Source organism: Xiphophorus maculatus, chromosome 6 (assembly GCF_002775205.1).
Source record: "Xiphophorus maculatus strain JP 163 A chromosome 6, X_maculatus-5.0-male, whole genome shotgun sequence".
Classification (NCBI taxonomy): domain Eukaryota; kingdom Metazoa; phylum Chordata; class Actinopteri; order Cyprinodontiformes; family Poeciliidae; genus Xiphophorus; species Xiphophorus maculatus.
This window is the reverse complement of record NC_036448.1, coordinates 28,360,731-28,370,971: the sequence shown is the minus strand read 5'-3', so window position 1 is coordinate 28,370,971 and position 10,241 is coordinate 28,360,731. Positions and strand designations below refer to the sequence as shown.

Below are 10,241 nucleotides of genomic sequence, written 5' to 3'. Positions count from 1 at the left end.
GTTTCTGCTGCTTCCTCGCCTCTGGTTCATCACCTGTGTTTCTACAGCTTCACTCCTCATCCTCCTCAGCCAAGGTTGGTCCATCAAAGTTTATTTATCAGAAAATAATAAAAACATGTTTTAGTGAATGTTGACTTTCTATTTGTGGACAAAACTGGTGTTTTTAGACTATTTATGCCTGGATATAACAGCAGAAAATATCAAAAATAATTAGAACTATAAAGATCTCACTGTAGTTTTCATGTTTGCTGTGAAGAAATGATATAAATCTTTATAAAAGTTGTAATTTTGTTTCTGTGCAGATTGTAGAAACAGGATGCAAGACGAGCGACACAAGAGAGACTTTAATCATTTCTCAGGTATTTTCTCTCCTTCAAAGACAATTTATTACAAATTTCTCCTGATAAATTTAAAACTTGATATAAATTATTCAATAAATTTTAATAACTGACAATCACAAAATGAGCAAATACTCCGTTATCTCCTGTAATGAGAAATAAACGTTACATTTCTTTCTGTTTAATTTGCAGGATTTCTTTAGTTTCATTAATAATGTTCCTGTAAAATATTAAAATTAAATTCAGAAACAGGATGAAGCTCATAAGTTTCCTGAACTTTCTGGAACTTACAGGATTACAAAACTAACACAAACAGCCTGAACTCTTGAGTTTTTCTACTGAACTTAACGGATCTATTATGGGATGCAGAAGGTTCTGCAGGACACTTTCCACAATCTGGATCCTTTCCTAGAACTTTCAGAACATTTTGCAGAACTTCCTGATTGTTTGCATGGATTTATGCAGATTGTTTTCTGTAAACTACAGAAACCTGAAGGTCGTTTCTCAGAACGTGCTGGTGAAACTTCAAGGCGCTTAGAAAGTTTTCTAGAACTTGCATTGTGTTTTCTTCAAAGTAAAGATTCTTTCCCAGAACATTTAAAAGCAGCTAAAATAACCATAAAACCAAGACTTGGTTGAACACGTCTTGTGTTCTGAGTTGTTCTTATTAATCTAAAACATATCATTTGATTTCTGCTCCCTGTTTAGATGCGACTTCGTATCGATGATTCTGGATCATCTCCGTCTGACTCGTCTCTCTGCTTCACCTCCCAGAAATCCTAGCGGAGAGCGCCATCAATGCCGCCGCCATCGACCCCGCCGCCATCGACCCCGCCGCCATCGACCCCGCCGCCATCGACGCCACCGCCATCGACCCCACCGCCATCGACCCCACCGCCATCGACCTCACGCCGCTGGTCAACGCCTTGATTCATTCCAGTCAGTCCGGTACGTGGTGTCAGCATCGCCGCTCCGGATCCGGATCCGTTTCCATCCTTCAGATGCCACTTTGATGCCAGGAGACGCTTAAAGAAACGTAGATGTTGGTGTGAAACGTGGAATCCTCTCAGGTTTAGTTCCCTACAAACCGGTTTGGTTTGTTCGTCTGATAGTTTGAGTAAAATCCTGACAGACTGGCTGCAGCTCTACTGGAGGAAATTAGTTTCTAACCTCAATATTTGAATAAAATCATCTTTTTTCTCACTGACGTTCAATCAGACCAATGATTTCTTCTTTTAGGTTTGAGAATCATTGAAACTGGAACATTTTTAGAGATTTTTTTTGTTGCATTTCTTTGAATTCAAAAGTTTATCTGGTCAGTATCAGGGATAATTGACCTTTGACCTGAAGGACTCCGGTGCAAAATGTGCAGAACAGAAGCCAGAGACGTTGTGCAGATGCTGAAACGCCGCTGAGGGAAGAAGACGACGTTTCTCTAGATCCGGATGTCAAACTCATTTTCCTTCTGGGCCAAACCAGGACCATGAATGTTCTTAAAGGTTGTCCCAGAATGCAACTGTTAAATTATAAATAAATCCTTCAAATTAATCTTGAACATGTTTTCAGCCCCTCCAGCTTTTCATGATTGTTTTTGGGATTTTGTGCAATAAAAAGGTGATTTTGGTTGTAATTTATAGATATTTCTGCTGATGTGCTAAATGCATCTTGTTATTGTTTTAATTTCTTTGTTATTTTTGGAAGTGAAGGTTCTGTGACCCGGTGATGCTGAATGTGTTGCAGGCTCCCGGCAGCTCTTCTCTCTGCTCAGCGTCTCGTCCTTCAGCCCTCTGGACCTGCATAAACTCACCCTGCTGGTTTACAACAGTAAATATGATCCACTTCTTCTCAAACCATCAACATGTTTATTGCAGCGCCTGCAGGCCTCACCGCCAGCATGTGTAAATATCGCCACCTGGCGGTGTGAGTGTGCTATAGCTGCAGTCAAATCTTTGGACCAACTTATCTTGGTGATAAAACAAATATTAAATAAACCATTTCTCTTTGTTTTGCTGTGTTTTAGTTTCCAGTGTAAAGAGTTTAGACAGCGGCCTGTTCAGGAGGCGGTTCTGCTACTGCGTCACCAACGACACAAACGACCTGAGCGGTGAGGATCCGTCGACCTCCCCGACCCCAACCTGCAGCTCTTCTTCTCATCAGAACCTTTTCATCCTAAGATTTCACCGCCATCCTTCTGGACGTGATGGGAAACTCAACCAGTTACCTCCAGGAGCTGTTTAGGTCTTCCTCCATCCTGTCAGGTGTGAGCCGAACCCAGACGCCTCCGTCGCTGCCGACCGCTTCCGCTTGAGCTCAGATTAAAACCAGATTCAGCAGCTCAGATTAAAACCAGATTCAGCAGCTCAGATTAAAACCAGATTCAGCAGCTCAGATTAAAACCAGATTCAGCAGTTCAGATTAAAACCAGATTCAGCAGCTCAGATTAAAACCAGATACATTTACTCAATTACGCACCTTTTTATGTACTTTTAGAAGTATTTTTACTACACTGTACTTTTTACTTTTACTTGATTAGTCTTATTATGAAGTATTTTTTCTCTTACTTGAATAAAATTTCTGGATTTTCTTCTCACTGAAGGAAAAACATGTTTCAACCAGAAACTCACCAAATCTTTAACATTTTTAACTTTTTGTTAAAGTTTAATAAGTTTTTTTATTGAGAAACTGATTTGGAAAAAATGTATTTGCTTAATTTTGTTATTTTTTGTTCCTGAATTATTGTCATTTTCCTCCTTAAAACAAGAAAATTTCCACTTAATAGAAACATTTTTAAATATTAAATGATTGATAATTTGATCAGTTACTTTGTACTTTTTACCAAATACTTCTTTACTCCTGAGTAACTTCTTGGATGACTAGTTTTTGCTCTTACTTGAGTAAAAATATGTTGACGTGTTTTTGCTCTTCAGTCCACGCTGCCTCTTAGCAGAAACAACTGAAATGAAGGTTTATGTAACTTGCAGTGAGTTTTTTCCAGCTATGTGGAAATTTTGGCCCATATTTCTCAGAATTGTTCTGGTTCTGCCTCGTTGGAGGGTTTTTGAGCGGGATTCACCGAACTGGGTCCCTCTGCAGGCCCAGTGAGGAGGCAACTTCTAAAGGTTTAGTCCAAGAAAAACATCCCGGACAAATTCAAGGTCTGCAGAAAAACAGAGCAAATATATTTAATTTAATCAATGAGTGATGAACTGGATCAAATGTTTCTTCCTCCAATGATCCAGGAATAATTTCCTGCTTGATGATCTGAGAATGATCTAAGAAGACAAGAATGAGAAAGACAGAAGTTATTTAGGAGGATCAATATGCAGAATATTGACTCATCGGTTTAATCTGGAACGATTAAAGTTCAGCTTTCAGCTCCGACTGGAAACTTGAACATGTTTAACGTCTGATGTGTTTCCTGTTTGTGTCTCAGTCAGCCAGAGGAACGACTCCGACTGCATCTACATCTGTGTGATGGCGGGGAAAACGGGTAGGTAAAGATCTGCTGCGGCGACTTTCACTCAGAAATAATCTGTCATGTTTTTAAGGTTGATGGAAAAAACATTTATATTTTTCTAAAGGAAGTGAATATTTTTGTCTGATTAAAGTGCGTTTTGTCCAGGCAGAGAGGTGAGCGGGTTCTGGGACGACGGCTCCGTCACGCCGCTGTTCAACCAGACGATTGTTGAAGGACCGAACAGAGGTTTGTTTAATCTGCTGGAAGATTTAATCCAGAAACTGGATTGGAAATAAACTGAAGAGAAAATCAGATGCACTAATTATAAACTAAATAAACCTGCCGTTTGTTTCAAACTTTAACCATTTAAAGCAGAGATTATTCTTACAAAACCAGAATTTATATTATTTGCGTTTTTAAGAGGCTTAAAATTGTAAAAAATAAAAACTTCCCAAATTATCATAAGAATTAAGGAGGAAAACATGAATTTGTAATATTTGGGTAATGGATTAAAATCAGTGACGGTTTAAAATGTTACATTTTCAGATAAACTGCTTTAGTTTGCTTTTCATATTCCTGAAAGTCTGAATAAAAAAAAAGAACAAATATGGAAAAATATGTCGTATGCATTTCTAAATTTGTTTGTTTTATTCACTGAAGGTTGTGAATCAAATACTTTAAATAGTTTTACAGAAAAACTTGTTTTATATAAAAAGACTTGAACTGTATGACTAAAACTGTAAACTTTTTATTTGTTAATGTAACTTATTATAGGTTGTAGCGGCTAACGTAGCATCATGCTAGCTTCTGAACGCTGCCAGATTTAGCTAATGCTAACAGACATACAGAAATTAAAACATTTGTTTTCTCAGATTTTTCATCTTCAGTTTATTTCCATAAACTTTAAACGTCTTTAAAGTTGTTTGATTTTAATTATTTTGGTCTTTTTTATGCAACACAGTTTCTTCTGCTATGTTTTCACACATAACCTAGCAAACAATACCAGCTTTATTAAAGTGTATTTTACATCAAACAGGAACATTAAAATCTGACCCCTGACCTTTCTGTCTTTTTTTAAAGTGGCTAACATCTCCTCCATTCGGCTTCCTGTTGGTGAGCGAACAGGACTTAAAAATCAGATTATTCAGCTCTGATCCAGATGTTAATCTAAACCTCAGATCATGTTCCTGTTCCTCCGCCGCTCAGGGTCAGGTTTGGTCATTTCACTTTTCAAAAACGTCTAAAGCTGTTCAGATCTGTTTCTGGATAAATGTCCATTATTTGGTTTAACCTCAGTTTCATCTGCATATTTCACAAGTTTGATTCCTTCACTGCTATGAAGCAGTGAAGTTAACCACGAGATCAAACGCAGCGCTGCGGGACACCAGTGCTTAAAACCAGATTATTAGATTTAAAACCTTTAAAAAATCCTGTGAAAATAACAATATGAATCCATCAAAACAGATGTAAAGTCCATAAATTGTAAGGAAACTTGTTGCCTTTACAAAAACTAGTTTATAGTTTTCAGAGGTCAAAGTGCAAAATCACAAGACAAAACTAACTTAATGTAAGTTTCAGCAAGAGACAAGAACTTGTTTAAGTCAATAATTACTGAATATTGATGAATATTGACTGGCTTGTTGCTCTGTCAGATTGGTTCATTTATAAAATTGGAAAATGTTTTGTGAAACAATCTGTTAGTTTTGTCTTGTTTCACATTTACCGCGATATTTACACAAGAAACTACACAGAAATCATGACGGTTCCATTATTTGCTCCTGATTTCTTCAGCTTCGCCACATCTGAGCAGAACATCGTCAACAACGTTAAAGGTCACGACCTCCGTGGGGGTCACACCGACGCCCTCCAGGCCTCCAGGCTTCACTACAGGACGTCCATCAACTGAGACGCCAAACATCCGGACGAGTCAAAGCATTTCAACTCCACAGATCAGGACATCAGCTGGAACCGTGAGACGACCAACCAGCGCCGCTGCTCCAGCTCCGTCTGTGGTCACAGCCCGACCTCCTGCAGACGCAGCCGCAGGCGCAGGCGCAGCCACAGCTCCGTCTGTGGTCACACCCCGACCTCCTGCAGACGCAGCTGCAGGCGCATCCACAGCTCCGTCTGCAGTCACAGCCCGACCTCCTGCAGCCGCAGCCACAGCTCCTGCAGCCGCAGGCGCAGCCACAGCTCCGTCTGTGGTCACACCCCGACCTCCTGCAGACGCAGCCGCAGGCGCATCCACAGCTCCGTCTGCGGTCACAGCCCGACCTCCTGCAGACGCAGATGCAGGCGCAGCCACAGCTCCTGCAGCCGCAGGCGCAGTCACAGCTCCGTCTGCGGTCACACCCCGACCTCCTGCAGACACAACCTTCCTGAAATCACCTGACAGTCTGATGGAAACAAACATTTCTCCAACATCTCTACAAACGACCTTCATTAGACCTTCAACCCTCCGACCAACAGGACGACCTGCAGAGACGAAGCCGAGCAGCAAAGATGCAACACCTGACCGGTCCAGAGAAACGGAGAGACCAGGTAAACACTGACCAGGTAAACACTGAGCAGGTTTCTGAGGGGGAGGCGGTTAGCTGCTGATGAAAGGTCAGGTGTTCTATGATGGGAGAAAGTTCTTAAAATCAAACATTTTAAAGGTCAAAGTTCATTGAGTTGGGAACTAAATGCTTAGTCTTCATGCTAAATATTTATTTTCCAAACTAAACATGTAGGTTCAACCTAAATATTTAGTTAATATAAAAATGTTTTTCACAAAAATAATTTATGGATGGATGAACAGGAAATCTTAAAGTGGCTAAATATTTAGCTTGGACTTAAATATTTAGATTCTAACTCAGAATGTAGCTAAAAACTGGAATAGTTAGCTTGGTTGCTAAATATTAGTTTGAAAAATAAATATTTAGTTTTTAAATTAAACTTTTACCTCTGATTCAAACATTTAGTTAAGAACTAAATGTCTCCTTTTCAAACTAAATATTTAATTAGTGAATAAATATTTAGTCTGACATGATGAAAATGTGACTTTGGAAAATGAAACCCATATTTTTCATTATAACAAACAAAATAAACAAAAATATTGCTTTTCATTGTGACAGTCATAACCTGTTGGATTTCCAGGCAGCTGAAAATGTTTCCTGATTTATTTCTAAATCATGTTTTTCTCCAAATCAGAGCAAAAACTAACGTTTCATCTCTTTACTGCTGGAATAATGAGGAACTTTTTCTGTAGTGGTTTCCTGCAGCTCCTCCTCTGACATTAAAGCAAACATTTTTCTTTGTCGCATTGAGAGAAAAACAGAAACATGAAAATGGAGGAGCAGCTTGGAGGCATCGTCATCCTGCTGCCCTCCAGCTGAGTGCCGGTGCCGCTCGACCCGCTCGACCCGAACAGAGCAGCATCAGAACCGTCCGCCGTCATTTCTGGGCTCATCGACGGCGTCTGATTTAATTTGAGGCTGACGGGGGTGTGGGGGGGTGGAGGTGTGGGTGCTGCAGATGGAGGAGGCAGAGCCGGAGACGGTCGCCATGGCAACAGGAGGTGCAGCCCTTCTTTATGAAGGAGATTTAATACAGAACAGCATCAACTCTTAAAGAGGAATTATTAATAAATATCTGCATTTTTTATTAGCTTTACATAAATACCAATTGTTTCTTTATTTTAATTTTAAATATTTGGATTTTTTATGCCAATGTTTCTTTGAAATCTTTTTCTTGTTTTATTTATCAAGGTAATTTATTTTGAAAATTCACTCTAAACTTATCTTTGTTCTTTTTTAATGTGTTTAAAAGACAAAAGACTTTAAAATGTTGATCTAAATCTGGAGTTTCAGGATGAGTCTCCGCTTTGTCCGCATTTCTCACCAGAGCCACTAGATGGCGGTAACATCACACTGCAGAAGAAGAAGAAAAACCGTCCAGCCTCCTCCGCACTTTGACTTTTGCCTAGCAACAGGCGGAGCTGCTGCAGCCTGCGCAGTTTGTCTTTAGTTTGCAGCAAAATGAGCGTTTAGCTGCGCAAGTTGCTGCGGGAAGAGAAACAGGAACCACGATCTGATGATCAATCTGATGATCGATCTGATGATCAATCTGATGATCGATCGGCTCCGATCAGCTGGGAGGGAAAACTGAGAGGGTTGAGCTGATCAGATCTGGGATGCAGATCAGGTTTATATTTATGTTCATTATGATGGAGGAGCAAAATGACAGAAACACGGAACGTTCAGAGGAATCTCTACCTGAATCATATGAACTAGTTCACCAGCAGGAGGTGATTCAGTCCTTTGGTTCAGGTGTGTTGGACATCCAGCAGCTGTTGGACGCCACTGGTTGGATGGAGGAGTTAATTTCCACCAAATAATCTCTGAAATTTTCTAGGAAGAAAAAGGGAATTTCTGAGTCTGAAAAAAAAAATCTGAAAATTTAAGATTAATCTCTGATTTTTTATTTTTAGGAATAAAAACAAAGATATTTATGAATTCACCTTTTGCTTGTTAGTTTCTAGTCTGTAATCAGGCAGCAGATAGAGAAGCAGACCCTCAGGGACTGTGGATGTGCTGAGTCTCTGACTGAAGTGACCTTTGACCCTGTCTCTCGAGAGGCTGTCCCTGGAGGAGGCCGGAGCCCGGCGGCGAGGCGGAGACGCTCGGCGAACTCAAGCTGCAGCCCTGCGTCCTGCAGCTCTGCCGGTTCTTCTCCCAGTGCCTCTGCAGGCCGCTGAGCCGGACGACGCGCACCAAAAGGTTTCCACACACCGCCGCCCCCTGCTGGCCGGGCTGTTAAATAATCCATCACTGGGTCAGATAGAGGCTGAAACTCAAACCCTGAGGGGAAGGACGGAGACACGCAGCTTTCAGTTAAAAACTCTTTTTGCTTTGTGACTAAAAGGAGTTTTTACCAGTCGATGCTGCTGGTTGAGCAACAGGAATAATAATCCCAACAAGGGAACCATAATCTGAGATTAACACACAGATGACAAATAGTTATAGTTATTGTGTTTATTGGCAGGTTGGATTCAGGAGAAACGGAGAAAATTTGACTGAAAAGTTTCCAAAGTGGGAACTGATTCTCTCAGGTGGAGGTCAGAACGTAGGAGGACCGGTAACTGGAGAACTTTGGGTCAGTTTTCCTACCAGTAAAGAGTTCCATGCCCTGGTCTGGTTTGGTCTGGTTTGGTCGGGTTTGGTTTTTATTTGGGTTTGGTCTGTTCTGTTCTGTTGGTCGGGTTTGGTTTGGTTTCCGGGTCGTTGTTGACTTTAACTGTTAGAGTAGCTCTGGTAGCTGATCGCTGCTTGCTGGACCTTCAGGGTTTTCAACTGACAGGAAACCTTCAGGTAGAACCAGAACTCTCTGGTTGCCTCCTGTACCCGTTACCATGGCGACCCGATCTGAACGGATACGCTGGTTTAGGAGAAACCCTGGCAATGCAACCAGCCTGGTGTCACAGTTTGACTTCAGGTCTCCTTTGGTTGTTTCTGATTTTCATGTTTTCATCCCCGTCATTCATTCACTTTTCACCAAGATGAATGTTTTATTTCTGAATGTTTTATTTCTGTTTGCTCTTGCAGATACTGTGACGGCAGCTTCCTGTGGTATGAAGAGCAGACGTTCGAAGTGTGTCGAAGAGTCAAGAGATTTTCCTTCTCCAGAAGTAAGTGACTGTGGATCCGACGCAGCCGAAACGCCGATTCACAGAGACTGTTTCACGTTCTCCGTCTGCGCTGACTGAGGCAAACATGGAGTTCATACCTCAAAAATGGCACAGCATTAAAAAAACACAATTTCACGTAAAAATGTATTTTGTAAATATTGATTCATAAGTTTTTGGCAGCCTAACATGAGCAGAATCTGAAACACGTTCTGCAGCTGAGGAACATTTATCACCAGTTTTTGTCTGATTTTTGTTTCTGTGAATAAACAGATTCTTGTTTTGACATCAAATTAGATCTAGAATATTTATTTAACTTTTCACACTTTAGCACAGAACTGAAGAATAATCCATTAAAATGGCCGATCCTTTAGCTTTTAAAGCTTTTATTTATTTGTGCAGAATGATTTTGAAGCTGCATCCCCTGTTAGTTTATTAGGAATTATTGCTAATTATTTAATATTTCCTAACATCAAAACAGAAGATAACTGTTGGTTTGTGGAGTTTTATGTTTATCCTTTATATTTGAATGCAAACGATGTAAATCCATCTATAAAACATGTCAAATAAATAAAGTTACATCTACAGAGAGCCCTTTAAAGCGAACAGTGAAAACCTCTGAGGGCTTTTCTCGTTAAGTGAAAATGAACACCGTTGAATCAATAGTGTTACTATGGCAACCTGGATCTTCATTAAACGTTTAGGTGTTTAGGATCAAAGTTTCTCTTGAACTTTGTCTGACAGACGTGGCAGAAGGAGCTTTTCCAGGTTGGCTCTGACT

The 10,241-nt window shown here is 40.4% G+C and overlaps 1 protein-coding gene across 1 annotated transcript; it reads left to right on the top strand.

The window, feature by feature from the left end:
* The first annotated feature begins 1,046 nt into the window (after nucleotides 1–1,046).
* Nucleotides 1,047–9,463, top strand: hhla1 (HERV-H LTR-associating 1). Its single transcript, XM_023335247.1, has 11 exons — nucleotides 1,047–1,056; nucleotides 1,113–1,286; nucleotides 2,079–2,162; nucleotides 2,359–2,442; nucleotides 2,513–2,596; nucleotides 3,772–3,828; nucleotides 3,961–4,041; nucleotides 4,876–4,908; nucleotides 5,587–6,336; nucleotides 8,412–8,555; nucleotides 9,381–9,463. The coding sequence occupies exons 1-10, from the start codon at nucleotides 1,047–1,049 to the stop codon at nucleotides 8,531–8,533; spliced, it is 1,479 nt and encodes a 492-aa protein (XP_023191015.1). The 3' UTR covers nucleotides 8,534–8,555; nucleotides 9,381–9,463.
* The last annotated feature ends 778 nt before the right edge of the window (nucleotides 9,464–10,241 follow it).

Coding starts and splice junctions, on each gene's coding strand:
- hhla1 (XM_023335247.1), top strand. Junction 1,287..2,078: donor GATTCATTCCAGTCAGTCCG/GTACGTGGTGTC, acceptor AATGTGTTGCAG/GCTCCCGGCAGCTCTTCTCT. Junction 6,337..8,411: donor CAGAGAAACGGAGAGACCAG/GTAAACACTGAC, acceptor CTGTCTCTCGAG/AGGCTGTCCCTGGAGGAGGC.